Source organism: Micrasema longulum, unplaced genomic scaffold (genome assembly GCF_059751315.1).
Source record: "Micrasema longulum isolate JH-2025_06_02 unplaced genomic scaffold, ASM5975131v1 h1tg000301l, whole genome shotgun sequence".
Taxonomy (NCBI): domain Eukaryota; kingdom Metazoa; phylum Arthropoda; class Insecta; order Trichoptera; family Brachycentridae; genus Micrasema; species Micrasema longulum.
In genome coordinates this window covers 1,319,205-1,337,620 of record NW_028277505.1, presented here as the reverse complement: position 1 = coordinate 1,337,620, position 18,416 = coordinate 1,319,205, and the positions used below count along the sequence as shown (strand labels likewise).

The 18,416-nt window shown below is 30.1% G+C and overlaps 2 protein-coding genes across 3 annotated transcripts; one reads left to right on the top strand and one right to left on the bottom strand.

The window, feature by feature from the left end:
* The first annotated feature begins 1,779 nt into the window (after positions 1–1,779).
* On the top strand, positions 1,780–8,611 carry L2HGDH (L-2-hydroxyglutarate dehydrogenase). The gene is made up of 4 exons (XM_088224646.1): positions 1,780–2,210; positions 2,298–3,155; positions 3,516–3,736; positions 7,383–8,611. Exons 1-4 carry the CDS (start codon positions 2,122–2,124, stop codon positions 7,538–7,540), a joined length of 1,326 nt encoding a protein of 441 aa, XP_088080772.1. The 5' UTR covers positions 1,780–2,121; the 3' UTR covers positions 7,541–8,611.
* LOC148282712 (post-GPI attachment to proteins factor 2-like) lies at positions 5,382–17,058 on the bottom strand. 2 transcript variants are annotated; one of them, XM_088224647.1, is made up of 4 exons: positions 16,492–17,058; positions 16,159–16,374; positions 15,298–15,408; positions 5,382–5,468 (listed from the first exon to the last, which is right to left on the bottom strand). In XM_088224647.1, the coding sequence occupies exons 1-4, from the start codon at positions 16,901–16,903 to the stop codon at positions 5,407–5,409; spliced, it is 801 nt and encodes a 266-aa protein (XP_088080773.1). In that variant the 5' UTR covers positions 16,904–17,058; the 3' UTR covers positions 5,382–5,406. The 2 variants fall into 2 exon arrangements, with proteins under 2 accessions (XP_088080773.1, XP_088080774.1); XM_088224648.1 differs by lacking the exon at positions 5,382–5,468 and adding an exon at positions 5,502–6,421.
* Between the last annotated feature and the right edge of the window lie 1,358 nt (positions 17,059–18,416).

The window sequence follows — 18,416 nt, the reverse complement described above, 5'->3', positions numbered from 1 at the left end:
ATACCAATAATTAAAACATCGTATGTTAGAAATGCTTTTTTCCGTGGGTCTTGTTTAGTATACAATACCAAATTTAAAGACATGGACTATAAAAATATCACTCAGTAAAATGCATTACGTAGCTTGGTAGATACTATTAAAATAAAAAGGTTTATATTTTTTAACTCTCCCTTCCCTTCCGCATCCTCTCTTCATGCATTCCTGTCCTAATTTCATTTACTCAAAGCAAAATTTTTTTAAACATTGATTTATTACGAATAAAATGTATCAAAGGTCATCCAATCTTTTGATCATCCATTATCTATAAACATGTTGCCTTCCATTCTATATTATAAATATCGTTTTACTTAAATACCACTAAATATAAACAATTTTGAATTAAAATTAAACACCATGTAATCCATTGCTTTCAATAACGACTGTGTTGAATTGATAATATTTTTCATAAAAAACTCAAGTTAAACTTTACAAATAAATATTTGTACGGTTGACAATTATTTTCTAATTATAATGATAATTGGCAAAGAATCGTTTATGTTGTAAAATTGTTGAATGGGGTAAGTGAATGTAAACATTGAAAAAAAGGTTTTACCTAGAAAACTCAGTTTAGTTCAATGCTGAAAAATTAGCGTTTATTATAAGACATCTAAGATTATAAGTAACGCATAATATTATTATATTCTGTTTGTAAAACAGTGAAGGTAGAAAATATTAAAATAAGCCAATTAAAAATATAAGCCAACATATTAGGTACTGTCTATTCTCACTAGGTATAGAAATACCTGTTCTGAGGTTGACAGCATTTTCTTTTTTTTTAAATATAAAATACAACATATTTTTAATTAGAGAAGGGCACGCAACCCGTTTTTTACAGCATAATGTGGAGAATTACTTCTTGACCATATTAACTCATTTAATAATAATTTCGCTCATATTTTACCAAATAACATAAGGCCAGCATTTTATACTAGTAATTAATAAACATAGGTAAAATCTTATCAAATTGTTATGATAAATTGAATCATTCGAGAATTTATAAATTAAATTGTTTAAAATGCCCAAATTCCTACATTGGAAAAACTTCACGTAAATTTGAAACTAGAATAAAAGAACTTGTAAAATGTTTCAACAATAATAACTTCTCAGAATTGGCAAATCATCTTTTATACGAAAACCATAATTTTAATCAAGAAACGGGTGTAGAAATTTAACATATTAATAAAAAATTGTCTTCGTTTAGACAATCCAGAGAGATTAAAAATAAGTAAAGCCATCAACCAAAACCTCCCCATAAAAAATAATCGATTAAATTTATCTTCGAGTCATACTTTTAAAATGTTTCCGTTGTGATTCATATTATCCCCTTTCTTTCATTCTTGTTTCTTTTTTATAATATTTTATACTATACATAGCAACCCGAGTAATTCACACCAGTCCTGATGGTGAGAAAATAATTTCAAAACCTCATATAACCTATTACTCAAAAGTTAAATTGGTTTATACAAATTTATAAATCAATAAATGTAAAATGTTGTACCACAAAGGTTTTTGATACAAAAAATGTTCATGTATCATATTATATATTTCTTTACGAACTATGAACAATTTGTGGAAACCACAAATCCGTTCCGAATCCATTTTGATGTCAACAATAAATATGTACCTAGGTAGAACTGTTGGTTCCCTAAATAAAATAAAAATAATCAATCGAGTTGAATAATTAGTTAGAAATAAACTTGAACATAAATTATTTGATTGTCAAAATAGTGCATACGAAGATGGTTGTCAAAATAATCGAATAATAAATTCAGCTATTGAAATATTCCGTCATAGGAATCGACTATTTTATAATTGAAACTATTACATCGACTGTCACCTGTCACCGGCAATGTCAATGTCATTTAAGTAAAGATTTCCCAATTTTCTAAGATTTCACATTAATTTTAATTTTATTCTACAGTAATTTATTATTAAATAATATTTTTAAATAGTGCGAAATAGTTTTATTCCTTTTTGGGTATGTAGTGTTTGTTTTGCAGCTATTTTTGACATAAATATTTAATAATTGAGATAAAATACTTATATGCAAAACTGTAATAATTTATTAAGAAAATTATTTACATGAAAATGAATTCGTCACGTATTATATATAAAAGTGGATTTTTAAGCACAAGTTCCAAACGTCTGGCCTATTACTCTACTCAAAAAAGGTACTAAAAGTTGATATTTTTCATATAAGTCAGTTTGTTTAAAAAAAAAACAATTATTTACTAAATTGAAAAACTGCTTTTTTATAGCTGTAAGTATGACATAGCCGTTGTTGGAGGCGGAATAGTTGGCGTCGCTTCTGCAAGAGAATTAATTCTACGCCATCCGAGTCTGAAAGTAGCTGTAATAGAGAAGGAGGGTCGCTTGGCTCCCCATCAAAGTGGTCATAATAGCGGTGTCATACACGCCGGTATATATTATAAACCCGGTTCTCTCAAAGCAAAGCTATGTGTTGATGGAATGAAACTGGCTTATCAGTATTTGGATTCAAAACGCATACCGTACAAGAAATGTGGCAAACTTATCGTCGCTGTAGACGATTCGGAAATTCCAGCTCTCTTTGAATTACATAGTCGCGGTATAGCCAACGGGGTTCCAGATCTTAAAATGATCGACGGGGATGCCATTCATCATTTCGAGCCGCACTGCGAAGGTGTAAAAGCCTTGTGGTCACCGCACACTGGAATCGTGGATTGGGCCGAAGTAACCAATGAGTATGCTAAAGATTTTCGAAAAGTTGGTGGGAAAATTCACCTCGATTTCGAGGTTAGTAAATTCAAAGAAGCTGTTGAAGACGTAGAATATCCAATAACCATATGCGATAAAGATGATTTTATGGTTCAAACAAAATATGTGTTGGCTTGCTGCGGATTACAATCTGACCTTGTCGCTGTGATGTCGGGGTGCTCTCCAAATCCAAAGGTAATACCGTTCCGTGGAGAATATTTGGTGCTCAACCCCGCAAGAAATTATTTGGTGAAGGGGAATATATATCCCGTACCGGATTCCAGATTTCCTTTCCTCGGAGTTCACTTCACACCGCGTATGGATGGCTCTATCTTACTCGGACCTAATGCCGTGTTGGCTTTACGCCGTGAAGGTTACAAGTAAGGTTAACATTTTTTAGTAATGGGGCATAAAATGGAACATACATAAATTAAACATATTTTGTAGATAGAGCTGAAAGAACCATTTTAAAAAATGTATTTAATTCAATTTGGATTGTTTGATAGTTATTCCGGAGATGGAACAGAATTTATTGTATTCATATGGTTTACTATCTGAAATTAAATGTTTTTATTACTTCCATTGCTAGTGTAACAAAAAATCAAATTCTTTATCCTTACGAAATAAGTCTTAATAAGTTTTCCATTAAAAAAGAGTAGTTACAATTCTACATAATGAGCTTTGTGAAAATACCATTTTTATTACTTTTTTAATCATGTATGTCTCAATTTATTCAACAGTTGGGGAGATATAAATTTAAAAGAGTTGGCACAAATCATCACCTATCCTGGGTTTAGAAAAATGGCCATGAAATATGCTGGATTTGGAATGAAGGAAATGATGAGGTCATTTTTGATACCCCTACAAGTGAAACAACTACAGAGATATATTCCGGAGTTGACAGAAGCTGATGTCATGCCTGGTCCAAGTGGCGTAAGAGCTCAAGCAATGGGAATGGATGGTAACTATTTTGTTTTGTTATGTTGATCAAAGAAATCTATTGTCATTTGAATGTAATAAGGTTGGCAGCGAAAATAGTCCTTTTTTCTTAGGGCTTAATATTCACAACATAAAATTGATGTTTATGTCACCGCCAAATAGTTAAATCGGTCACTCAATTAGGTGGCTAGGCTATTCATTAAACACCGGCATTAAATTGAATGGTTAGGCCATTCATTTAATGGATTGAGATAGCTCAACGTTCAACGTGTTGGCTGGTTAGCTCTTTAGAAATGGCCGAACGAAAAGCCTTGTTTATTTTCTTTTGATTTTATTTAAAAATAGTGACATTTCTAATCTTATTCATAACTTATGGGGGTGTAATGATAGGTACTCATCATGATAAGGTGAAGACTATTTATAGAAATTTTAATAAAACAAATATTTCAGATAATTATTTGAAACACTGCATTAAGTTTTTTTGTTTCTAAATAAATTTTTTTCATTGTTAAATTGGTTTTCGGTTGTCGTGACCCCTGAAAATCAATTTATTATTATTATTATATTATATTAATTATTTGTATTTATCTTATGTTTACCATAGAGAATGTGTTAATATTAAAATTAACAAAAATAACTACATTTGATATTTTTTAATCCACTTGTCTGGTTTTATCACACAGACATTTAATCTAAGAACTAATAAAGTCTGATTATTTTATAAATACACAAGATAGCTAAGTAACTAAAATACTCCAGAGAGATAATTTCTGTTTACATAAATTGATAGAATCACAATTTGTTCAATATAAAAAGTTGGCATTAATGTTATGTTTTTGTACTTTTATCCACATTACATAATATGTATATATTATATCATTTATTGGGTGTACCTCTTTTTTATGTATCTTAATTTTTATTCATGTGTACTTTGTGTATATATTATATCATTTATTGGGTGTACCTTTTTTTTATGTATCTTAATTTTTATTCATGTGTACTTTTACAATTAAATAAATAAATAAATAAAAAAACTCATTGTTCTTTATACGCTGTGTTTCAAGGCCAGACTGTGAAACTTCGGAGGAACATTCCTCATGGTAAACATTTTTTTAGATCCCAAGAATTTTTTTCAAAAACAAATTGATTATTATAATTTGAAAATGGAGTCAATCTTCAATGTCTCGGACGTGCATCCCTTCAACAAACCCCTACTCCACCCCTACCTCACCCCTACCCAGCTTCTTCATAGTCCGCGTCCAGTGCATATCGCTCCGTTAGTCAAATACGTTTTGTATCTTGATTTTTTTTAAAATAACTAAAGAAATGCGATTTTCCAAAAAAAATGTTAGGATATTTTCTAAAGTACATCATAAAAAATATTCGTCTAAAGTATCGCAGTATGGCCCTGAAAAACCTTGTATAAGGGATAAAAGCCCCGCCAATCATTGGATTTTTTGTCTAGCATATTACTTCTTTTATGTACAATAAAAACGGAGACACATAAATTGGCAAGTATTATGTATCTGAGTCAAAACTTTTCAAGTTTTTGCTTATCCACAAATTACATAAATAAATTCCTGACAGATTATTAAAAAATGAAATTATATTGAAAACATAAAAACATTTTTATCATAAAGTGAACTTTTATACCATTTGTGGTAAGACTTTTGTACGATCTTTATATTACTTCTAATCAATATTTCGTCTTTCTTCTTCTTCATCTATCAGCTCAATAATCACGATTCCGATTTCTGTAAATAAGTACAAATAATAAGAAAAGAATATTGTGAACCATATTCATTTTGTTTACTCTTTATATTATGTTAGCACATCCCTGGTACGTATAAAATATTCCGTGTCAAATTATTTGACACTACATACCACCCACATGCCTATTACTTAATAAATAAACATTATTCAATTAGTTGAATAGTGTGAGGTGTGACAATACGGATGCAGCAGTATGGATCATTGGGATTATTACCATATAATAATTTACCGTAATTTGTAAGAACTCATTTTGTCAATTTTAAATATCTTAAATCTAAAGCTGCCACTATATTTGAAAAAAAGATATATTATACTATATGAATTATTGAATACAAACTTATCGGTTGAGATAAGCATTATTGACAAAATCAAGAAAGGAGTTCTGCATTGGTTTGGACACTTTGGGATGGACAGAGTGATATGGCGTTCTATCCTCTCTGTCTACCCAGGCAACCGGGAAAACGGCGTGACTGTTTGTTTGTTAATTTTTTTTTAAAGAATTTAATAGCCCTCCTTATTAACCTGTTCTAAGTGTACTGTACAATGTTCAAAATGTAGTTTTACATATTACAGTGTACTGCATGAGTCATCATAATTTCATGCTCCCTCTCTAGTTGGAGCATATGATGTTCACAAACAGCCTCTGGGCCTCTGTCAGGGGCCAACTCCCTCCAGTGTGTTGTTCCAAGTCAGGTCTGCATCCCACAGTTCAGACATTAACTGTCAACGAATTGTACGCAGCGGACGTTCAGGATGTCAGGAACCTGATTCCTTGTCAAAGGAAGCATGCTTAGGGCTCCCAGGAAGCATTTACAGCAGTTTACCATCCATCAGTATCGCCTCCACTTAAAAACATTTGTCAGCGGAAGTTGCTGCTTTCAATGCGCTCCTAATTATTGCACGAGTGCAGAAAGAAAATTCCAAACCTGTCATTCTAAAACCAAAACACATCAGTTTTAGTAAAAAACAACTCAAATAGAGTCTTTTCGGGTTTTTTATAATTTTTATTATAAATAGGCAAAAAATTGCGATGGTCACGGTGTAAATATTTTTTCTGCGACGTCCGATAATTTTTTTACAAAGGTTTAAAATATGCCTATTTTGAATTACCCAAAAATGAGACATTTCACGCCTTGTGGGACAAAAGGCAAATATGAAATGTTGATGCTAAACTTGTACGCAATGTTTATTAGAAGCGCAGTCGGTGCTCAAAACGTGTGATGTCAAAATGACGTGATGCCAACTGCGAGCCATTTTGTATGTGCCCATTTTTAAACCCGAAAATTATTAATGAAAACTTGTTTTGAATTTATTGATAGTTCTATATATCATTAGAATTGTTAAAATCTGCTCTAAATATATGTGATATTTTTAACATTGTTCCTTACTTGTGAAAATACACTATTGTGTCTGGATTGTTTTTACAATATTCAAATGAAATTTAATAGAGTAGATTATAGAGGAAGTTCAGTAGTTCTTTTATTTAAAAAAATATTTATCTATCAAACCAAGCAAAAAAAATAAAAAATTATGTCATATTATCATCGCTATGATTTTTTTGAGTTTTATAATTACACTGCCTGTGACGTCACAAGTTTAAGTCGGTGAGTTTTCCTGACATTTAGATCTAGTTTTAAGTCAGAGATTTTATATGGGTTTTTCAATATTATTTCACTATCAAAATATGCTCTGAATCAATAAAAAAAAGATGTGTGGCAAAGTTTTGTGTACTATTTTCATAAGGAAAATGATGCATAAAAATGACTTATCACATAATCCATAATTTTCAATATTACTGGGTCTACTCGGACCCATCTCCAGTGGGTATAAGTATCGGTAAATAACATTGTTTGTAATCGTATTGTTTAGTAAAGAAAAGTTGTATTTGATTTCAGGATCTCTTATTGAAGACTTCGTGTTTGATTCTCATGATAAAGGTGCTATTGGAAGTAGAATATTGCATTGCCGTAATGCTCCATCACCCGGTGCAACTTCTTCCCTCGCTATAGCCAAAATGATTGTGGACAAAATGGAGACAGAATTTAAATTATAATTATTTTAAGTACATAAATGTTTTTATAATATAATGGTTATGTTGTTTTTAAGAAATATTTATGTTTATTTGTAATGTTATGTTTGGGAACAAAATTAAGTTATAAATTTATTTATCATTTCTTTAGTATTCATGACTGTGATCAGATAATGTGGCTATAAACAGTAAAAAAAAAATTACATGTCTATGTATAGACGGGGTCTACGTTCAAGGCGCACAGAAGTAATGCGGTAATGTGTTTTGACGCTGCCCGGTTGAGTTTCGATAAAAATTGGCTTTTCAATATTCAAGAATATAATATATTCATAAACATCAACCAGCTAGTTTTTATCTAAACTCAACCGAACAGTGTCAAAAGACATTACCGCATTCCTTCCGTGCGCTTTGAACGTAGACCCCAAATATAGGTACCCTTTGATGCAATAATTAATTATTTGTTATGAGTATCTTTGAAAAATCATTAGATGCATTGACTAAATTTTTTTTTTTAAATTAGGCTACGTAGGGAAACTTTAACCCTAAATGCCATAAAATTAATATAAAATTTTATTTGTAAATTATTTCATACATAATATTATATACATTTATTTTAATCGTTTTTTGAATACTGTATGCACATACAAAAGTTTATTGACTTTAAATGTATTAAATAAAACACTTTGTTTTGGAATTTGAATTTATTTTGGAGCATAGTTTCAAAAGGCACTGATCTTTCTTGGGGAGGGGGGGGGGGTGTTCTCTCACCCCTACACCTACACCTGTAGATGGAAAGATCAGCACTTTCTATGAAACTATGCTCCAAAATAAATTCAAGTGTTGCCATAACAAAGTGTTTTATTTGATAATTTTAACCAGTGTTTTTTTTTAATATTTGCGTTCTTATGATTTACCCAAATATTTAATTTTGAGGGCCATTTTCAACGAGTTGTAAATAACTCACTTTTAGAAAATGGATTCGAGTTGGGGTAGAGTGGGAATCGAACCATGGACCTTTGGTCCGTGAGTCCGAGGCACTAGCCACAGGACCACAACCCGATTAAAACCCGTGTTAATGCCGCTTCAATAAACAATATTTATCTTTTACCTATGTATGTATTGACAATAATGTAAAATACTTTATTTATTTAATAAAAATACATAGGTAATGTAGTACACAAATTATAATAACTAATTTATACAATATACTTATTTTTTTGCGTATTATATATATACAATATACTTATTTTTATTTCACTGGCTGATGGGCTTCGAAGTGTCGTTATTCTTTATATATCATCAATAACAATGTTATTTTAGTTTTGTAAGTAAAATTAAAAATATTTACATGTGTATATAAATTATGTAAATAATTTTTTAAGATTCTCAGTATTCACTTAAACATAGTACAATTCCTTGTTAAATTTATAAGAATTCTAAAAAATATAAAAAATGTTATTAATACCGAAGATTTGGTGGTTACACAAATCGACTTTATGTATAATATTTTAGCAAAAACTTAAGCATATTGAGTAACCTATTTACATATTTAATATAAATAGATCAAATAAACATGTGTGTAGAGAAAAAAATAATTGAGTCTTCCATTCGGGATTTTTCCGATGTGGTACAATGTGTGTATTATTATATGTTAACACTTAATTAAAAATTTACAGAATATGCAACGCATGTCACAGTTTAACCAAACTAGACTTACTGCGCATCTAAGGTCATCGGAAGACTCAACTGAATTTTACTCTACATAGTTATCTGATATGAGATTGACCTCCAATGTGCATCGACTATTAAACAGAATCATGTGGCCTTCTTCAATTCAATTTATTATTTCAAATGCGACATATCGCGGGGTAATTACTGCAACTTGTAACTTCAAAATCTGCATTTGTGAGTTACCCACTAAAAACACATTTTGTGTCCTCCTCCACGAATGATACAAATAGACGAGTCGTGCATTTAAATCATCATAATATTGTTAAAATGAATCACGACTTGCCTATTCGTAGCATTCACGGAGGAAGATACAGATCCCCATGATCGTAGAGCAACGACGCATGTGATTTTCTTCAACTTCACACGAGAGTGGTTTATTTATTTTTTGTCATAACATGATAAATACAAAAGTATACCATTTAATACTTGGGTTAGTTCCATATATATATTTTTTTTTCAAACCAGGTTTTTAAAGTCTGTATATAACCTTTTCAAGATCAAATATAAAAGAAAGTCAATGTCGCATTTTTCGCACATCCATCATCCTACGATCACGACGAAATATATGTTTTTAGTGGGTAACTCAAAAATGCTGATTTCGAAGTTACCTAGTTGTTGTAATTACCTCCCGATATAGTGGCTATGTCAAGGGTTATAAAGGCTACCAAGGCCAAAAAAACAGAATAGCCAAAGCACCTCTATTATTAATGATTTAGATAAAATTATAAATAAATAATCTATAAAACTTCTTGGTTTAGTTTCACATTTATGTCAAAGTTTATTTGTTGAAAAGCTGTCGCTAAAACTTTTCATATTTTAATTTGAAAAAAAAAAAACTTGTTATTTATGTAAAAATTGGTAAGTTTAAACATTTTGATTTGCTATTAATATGGTACAGTATATTCAGATTTGATAAAAATCACCTTGAATTATTTGTTGTAATTTCATTGGGAATCAAACCCAGAGTTTTCGTGAAGTCAATGTCTTGGCCATTGCAAATTGCAACAAGCATGCCACTGTCAGTAAATTATATTACTCTTTCTGCAATTGTTCTTTGCATAATTTAAGATATAAGTTTTTGATAAATTAATCAGATACTTGGATTGATAAAAAAATACTTGGTTGGATAAAAAAAATCAATTAGAAAATATTAAAAAATAAATTTCATTGCTTTTAAATATGCATTCTTTAACGGTGATTAGAAACCAATTTTAATTATCAATAAATTAAAAATTACATCAACTTGAAACAAGATAATGTTGCTTCACATAAATGCTGTTTAGTTAAAACAACTTTATGTATGACATTTTCAAATGAATAAAAATTGTATCTAAATTTCACGACCTTTCAAATACAGACACGTTTTTCTGGGTTTTATGGGACTGCTTTGTTTCGGACAGTATCGCAATGTCCAAATCACAAAGATTATGGATTCTGTAATGTTATCCAAAAGATCTGCAAGAAGTGAAAACACATGGCAGAAAACAACGCCATCAAAATTGTGTTGTTTAATTTAAATTTCACCTAAATATTAAAAGTATTTTGTGAATGCATTTTCATGATACCTAAAAAATATATAATTGTACAATGTCGATTCTTAAACATTATTCTTTGAAACACCAGTTGAAATTTGTAAAAAATGAACTGCTTCCTTTACATCCTTGTCAATGCAAAAATATTTACAACGCATATTGTCTAATCTAGGTTAGATTGAAGAAATACAATCTGTTCCTATTTATGAATACTGTTCCTGTATCATCTTATTTCTAGATTACTACCTCAAGTTAAATTTGTACTAAATGTGAAAAAACATATTTTTTCTTGACTAGCAACTAAAACTATGCAAATTAATAATTGTTTTATTTTCTAAAATTTACATCATAGTGAAAAATTATGATGCCGGAAGAAAGATAACCATAACAAGATGCATACAAAATATTACATATGTTTAGGGATACGATATTGTAAACGAGTAACTAGTAATTACAATAATAAAAATACTTATATTGTAGTTTTATTCCACTTTTATTTATAAATTTTTACCAGTGACCGGGTTTCGTCGTGACCGTCATCATCAGACTCAGATGTCGGTCACGACGAAACCCGGCACTGGTAAAATTTTTAAAATAAAAGTGGAATAAAACTATTTACGCATTTTTATTATTATAATTAAAATGCCGTTCCACTAAGAAATGTCAGTAAAGAAACTCAATATATTAAGTAACTAGTACTCAATTTGTTGCTACAAAGAGGGAAAACATTTTTAAGAAGGTAATATAGAAGTCTAGGCATTTACAGGGCTTATATTCTGTCATTTGCTGGTTTAAGTGGCCACTTGACACACTGTAACATTCACCATTCTGCCTATGTTTGAACATTCACATTTCCCCAAATCTTCCATCTGTTGACTTTTGTGAAGTAAAAGAGCTGAAACCTTTATCACGTGGGTGAGATTTATCCGGCTGAACCAATTCACCTACTAGGCAATGCCTGAAAACAATTTTCCAATTTTTATACTTCTTTTTAGTTAGATCTAAATAACTCCCTATGGAGGAAATCCAGCCAGTCTGCAAACATTTGAACATACTCAAAACATTGTTAAAGTAACTAGTATTTTACAAATCTTGTTTAAATTCAAATATTATTTTAAAAGGAATCTTATCTTATAGCGAATACTCTGTAGACATGACATATTTATGGGATTTTTCATATATGTAGTTCATAATATAGGAATGAGCAAACTTTTTTCCAACACCGTGTTCCCATAAATAAAATAATATTTATTAATTTTCCTTTGAGATGAGATATTTTACCTGTTGTAAAAAATTACCACCCATTTTTTATTACGCGTATAGCACAGATTTAGATAGAAAATGTGCTTCTCTAATAAGAATCCAAACCCTTTTGAAGAGGTGTTCTAAAAAATAAAGTTACCTGTTAATCTGGAAAATAGCGTAGAGTATGTGAGAATTCATACAGGATATTTAAGGTTTGTAATGGGAGTGATGGAGTAAAGAAAACTTAGTTAATATTGCTTGTAAGGAAGTAAGTATTTTATTGCCATAAAATTACATAACTTTACTGATTACTTTAGAAGTCTTTGGTATTTTTGGAAAACATGCAATATGTACTAAGTAAAAACAATAATGAAATCAATCATAAAAAGTTAAACAAGATTTCATAATTTACATCATAATTTGGTATTTACAAAAGAACAGTATAAAACAATTATTTAACCATCACCATTTTTCACACATTTACTTTGTAACTGGAAAATTTTATTAAAATTCCATCACATGACTAATAATCTATTTAGAACAGTATTTGTATTTTTATAAGTAAAGCAATAAATTTAAAAATAATACTGTTTCTACCCATTCAGAATATTTTGTTGGAAAAAATATTTAAAATACCCATATATTTTTATTAAGATAACAATGAAATTAATATTCTGTGAAATCCATCAGTTGCAATAAATATTATGATAGTATTACATTTACAAGCATCACATCACTAGCTCATATTATTAATGGTATGTGCCAGGTCTGTGTTTAATATGTAAATATAATTTGTGTATCATTCTTTCAAGAAATTTAGCTAAAAACAAAACATGGCAGATGTGCTTTTTTGATATTTTGAAATACATAAAATGTATGTATACATTTCAAATTGCAAAGTAAAACATTTTTTGCACTTGAGTGTGTCAATGGCATTATAATTTTTTTAATTCACTAATATTACAACGTTTTTTACTTTTATACCCTCAAAAGTAGTTTATTATACAAATTATCAACCTCAAAGCAGACTTATTTGTTTTTCGGCGAAAACACAAGTCAAAAATGGAGATACTTAATTGATTATTATAAAAATAAAACTAATTGATATTGTAAGTTTGAGTACGCATGAACATACTGTGAAATCTGGATTTTAGAAACGTGGATAATGTTATCTATCGATGATTGTTATAATCAGTCAGTCCCAAAACCATCTACATAAATTTAATCTGCATATTTTGATACTTCGCCATTATTTTCACTTAAAATAATTACACATAAATAAAGACGTGTAAATTCTTACAAATTTACACAAAATAATCCTATTGTTTAAAACATTCTACGAACAAACTACATTCAGGAGTTGATTAACTCCAATAAAACGCAAATAACCATCAACGAATTTAAAAAATAAATTTTATGTTAAACATTTAAGTTTGTCAGTGAAAATTCTTGATGGAAGTTCATTGTAATTTATTATATAAATAAAAGACTAGTGATACTTTAATCCACAAATTTGTAATATCTAGTGACCGGTTTCATCGCTTTCGCGACATCTTTAAGACTGGTATCTTTATTTATCAGAAATCTTAATTGACAGCAATCAAACTCATGAGGGATGGGACAGTAAAAATAATATATATGCAATACTTAAACTCATTAACATATCATTATATAAACTCATTAGTTAATCTGAAACACTTTGCTAATGATCCTTAAAACAAAAACAATTGAATTGAATTTACTGTCATATAATTTTGAATTCTCAATCCTGATCTCTTTTTTGTTTTGCATAAATACATTGAATTTCATAATAAAGATACCAGTCTCAAAGATGTCGCGAAAGCGACGAAACCGGTCACTGGATATTCAAAATTTGAGGATTAAAGTATCACCCGTCTTTTATTTCAATAATAAATTTTATGTTTTTTAAAAATTCTTAAAAAGATAATTTTGTGTGAAAATAAAGATTAGTATTACTGTTTTTTGCTATCAATAATAACAGGTCTGATAAAGATAACAATAAACGGATTCCACTGTATTATAATATGTTATATAAATTGACAAAAATGAATATATAGTATAAATATGGTAAATTAAGACGCCCACCTGAGGCTCACTTCATACCCGGAGGTTTGGGTAATGTCCCGGTGAGATCATGATTAATTGTGATTTTTGTCAAACTAGGATATTGTGTGCAGTAATTGCACCCTTAGTAAAAAATATATATGATTATAGGTGCTAAAGTAGAATATTCACTAGGCAAATAATTCAGGTTTAGTTTGTCATGATAGGCGGCAAATTGGCACAACTTTTTTTATTACATAATATTAACTTGACAAATCTTATCTAATTTTAAGTAACAATATGTTTTGTTCATGAATCTGACACGAACAGTGATATTGAACCTTTGGTCTGTAAGAAATGTAGGCTGAGGCAGGCTTAAGTAAAAGTTCACTCCTAACATTACAAATCTTTAAGAACACAAACCAACAACTAATTATATAAATATGGCATTCAACCATAGGGTGCTAAAGTGGTTGAATGAGGAACTTCAGCCCTATAAGAAATTGGATAAAAAATATGTTTTCTTACGCACGGTAAAAATTAGAGTATTAAATTGTACGGTAAAATTTCTTACAAATGTACAAAAAAAAAAAAATTTTTTGAATAAAAACGCACTACTTTGAATGACGTCATTGGTTCATATGAACCATCCAATGATATGAGAGCTTTGAAGGATATCCGGTTTGGTCACCGTAAACGAACCAATCGGAAGAACTGTCATAGAACAACCTCTGACGTCACACACGGAGTAATTTCAGAAATACAAAACTTTAAAAAATCATAGCGCTGATAATACGATATATAAAAAAAAAAATTAGCTTAGTTTAATATTCTATTAACAAATAAAAAAAGACACTGAACTTCCTCATTGTTTACAGCAACATTATTTTTTTTCACCACTCAAATCTAATAAAAATAAATAAGTGAAAAATAAATAGGTGCGAAGGTTTTCACGGTATCACTCAAAAAAGAAACATATTGAAGTAAAAATTAATTTGTATAAAAGTAAAATAATCTTAAATAATGGATCCCTTGACAAAAAAATATATACTGGGCACAATTCCGTACCTTTACTGCCCAGCCAGCATATCGTAGCCACTAGCATCTTAGTCCATACATACCTAGTACTTTTTATTATTACTAATGTGAAAACATAACATAAGTATTATTTTGAATGTATTTTTTATTAAATCTAATGAATTGCAATACCTGTATTTTTAATAATAAAATCTTTTTTGTCAAAATCTAAGCGTGATGTGGTATGGTAGGCCATATTCGTCAAAATAACCACATACTCCGAGGCAGCAAACATTGAATAAACTGAAAAAAAATCACATAAGTTAGAGTTTTATTTTGTTGACACAGAATTATAATATACCAGAAGGCGCATAGAACCAAGATTGCATACATCGTACTGTGTCCAAAAGTCTGCCATACGCCCATCCTATCCGACATCCCGCCTGCGCGCATGCGTGAAGTGGCCGCGTAATGTTGCCAGACCGTGAACAATATATTATCATAACACAAATATAAGATAATTTTGCGCTATGTTATGTTTTACCACAAAAAATATTTTACTGACTGAACTGTAAAAAAATGTACTTTTAAAAGGCAAATGTAAAAAAATCATGAAACAATCATTTAGTAATTAAGTTAACTAATACCGTTACATATTATACTAAGGGTCGGACGGGTAAAAAATTCACCTATCGTGGCAATACTAACAAAATGTCCACCTTGTTTTATTTGACAATATGACAGATGGTAAAATAATCAAATTCTTAAAGAATATTATTTGTGAATACGTCACTTACACATGAAATGTGATCCCATCGTATTCCCTTTTAATACTAGTAGTATTTTGAAACTTACAAACGATACAACACGGCAAAGTTGAATTTAAATCGGCAGTTAAGCGACATCTATAGAGTAACTAATGGCGAAAACATAAAACTAGTCATTTATGAGTAGTTTAGTCGGTTTCAGTTTGATGCTCGTATGCGGTTTCTGGACTATTTTAATTCTATGTTTGTTGATTTTGTTGACTTGTACAATGAAACATTATCTTACCCATGGATTCACAGTAGGAGTTATGTCTCATGAAGAAGTATGAAGCCAGCAATAAGGATATAAAATTGATAAAGAATAGTTGCCATTTTATTTTTATGGAGAGCGATTCTTTTTCTGTTGCCTTTAATAATTGGAACCATTCAAGTAGTATACAATATATCAACATGTACAATTGTGATGTTACAACAAAACAAATAAAGCACCCTTTGTGTACAGCTAAAACAAAAATAAGCCAATGAAATTAAATTAAGATAAATATATGTTCGCCAGTGATATAAACAATATTTTTCTGAAATGAAACAGAAAATAGAAATGAACAAAGTAGGCACTTACGATAGTTTTCAGATGAAGACCAAAATGAAAGTCCGATTAAACTTGTTATTTCAACAATATTCAGAAGATACAATAAAATAACCCAATAGTGCAATCTCCGAGAAATAATTTTGATGTTATGCAGATAGTATAAAGTGGCTATGATATATCTCGGAACAGAATGAAGAGCAATAGCAAATTGCCAAATTATATTCTGTGGATAAAAACTCCCAATAGCCGCCGATACCGACGGCAATGCATTGAACACATTACAATGGGTAAAATTAGCGCTTTCGAAGTCTTTTATAATTGAAAGTAATATACAAATTGTAAATCCTGCTAATGGTAATGAAACAGTCAATGTGACGAATCTTTTGAATTTACACTTGAATATATAAGTTTGCTCGCCTTCCGAATATAATGGAATGTACATTTTCTAATGAATAATTCCATAACAACTTTCGTCGCTATGGACACGTATTGATCAAATTAATTTTTTCTCCAAAAAAACTCTTTATTTACTTTTTCAAACCACTACTGTCATTAATTCATATCTGACACTTTCGATTTCTGACATTTCATTCGAAGTTTAAGATAGGTTATACATAGACAAATTATAGCTAAACACCGGTTTATCATTTTAAGCCACGCACAGTGTTTCGAGTAGAATAAGCTAGGTTGACAAAATTATTTTAGATGATATTTCTGCGTAAAAATATTACATTGTGTGCATAAAATACAATTTTTGAAAAAAAATTAATCAATAAGGAATTTAGGTATTTTAGTAAAAAATATTTAGCCGGACAATGTTACATGGAATCATATTTGAATTATTTTCTTAATATTTGAATATATTTTTACATAAAGAAAAAATACATATTTATAAATATAAACGTAAAATTTAATATAAAAAAGTACACATCTAAAAATAAAACATTTCATTTCGATCAATTGCTAGGAGATATTTTTTGTTTAAAAATGTCAATTTGTAAATATTTACATACCTAATACCTATACATGTTCACTATTAATCGCCTAATTATGGTTAATTATTCAGTGTCAGAACCTTCTACGAAAAACGATTTATTAAATAGTTTTAAAAGCACAACAAATAATACAGTATTTTTATTTATTTTATTTTTATTTTTGCACCACAACAGGCCAGAATGCCCAATTACAGTGGTGAATCACATCACTGAACACCCAGGCTTGAGAAAAATCACATTTTTAATTTTTGTGTTCTCACCGGGAATCGAACCCGGAACCTTCCGTGCGTGAGTCAAGCGGTGAAGCGGAGGGAAACGGTGTTAAATGGTGTTGATAACACCGTTTTCTTAGGAAACCACTCTCTAGTCACCGTTACGACGGTTATCCACCGCATCACCGTTCACTACGGCCGTTAAAATACGGGCACCGCTTTCCTAGGAAACCCTAGCTTTAGGCTTCTTCCGAAAGTTGCCCAAAAGGAAGGAGTGCGCTTCGAATTACTTCTGTACTATGAACTAATATTTTATGTACAGTAGCTGGCATGCAATACCAAGAATAGAGACTTATGTATAATTTTCTAGTTTCAACACAAAGGTTGTTAAATTCAACGGTATTTATTTCAAAACCAGAAGATAATGTCCTTAAAAGAATATCGAAATGACTAATGATTGTAACATCTACTCCTGTGATCTGAGCACTTTGTTCGGGGTTTCCAAAAAAACGACGGGCAGTGTTTCCATCGTTTGAAGAACCAAATCCTGGTTTTGATTTATCTACAATAAGACCCATGTCACGTTTAAATCGTTGCCTGATTTCTTCGGTTTGCTGTTTAACGTTAGCTTTATCTTCATCGTCTCAAATCTGCCATTTTTTAACGTTCAAACGGTAACCAATATGTAAAAAACATTTGAAACAACGAATTTTTTAAACAAATGGTTATTTCATTATAAACCTTGCCT

What these genes read in the sequence shown, in the direction of transcription:
- LOC148282712 (XM_088224647.1), bottom strand. Translation starts at nt 16,903, where the DNA reads ATGTACATTCCATTATATTCGGAAGGCGAGCAAACTTATATATTCAAG. An exon ending in CTCCTACTGTGAATCCATGG is followed by an intron (nt 15,409 to 16,158) that starts GTAAGATAATGT and finishes ATTTTTTTTCAG; the next exon opens with TTTATTCAATGTTTGCTGCC. An exon ending in TTTTATTATTAAAAATACAG is followed by an intron (nt 5,469 to 15,297) that starts GTATTGCAATTC and finishes ACTTATTTACAG; the next exon opens with AAATCGGAATCGTGATTATT.
- L2HGDH (XM_088224646.1), top strand. Translation starts at nt 2,122, where the DNA reads ATGAAAATGAATTCGTCACGTATTATATATAAAAGTGGATTTTTAAGC. An exon ending in TATTACTCTACTCAAAAAAG is followed by an intron (nt 2,211 to 2,297) that starts GTACTAAAAGTT and finishes GCTTTTTTATAG; the next exon opens with CTGTAAGTATGACATAGCCG. An exon ending in TCAAGCAATGGGAATGGATG is followed by an intron (nt 3,737 to 7,382) that starts GTAACTATTTTG and finishes ATTTGATTTCAG; the next exon opens with GATCTCTTATTGAAGACTTC.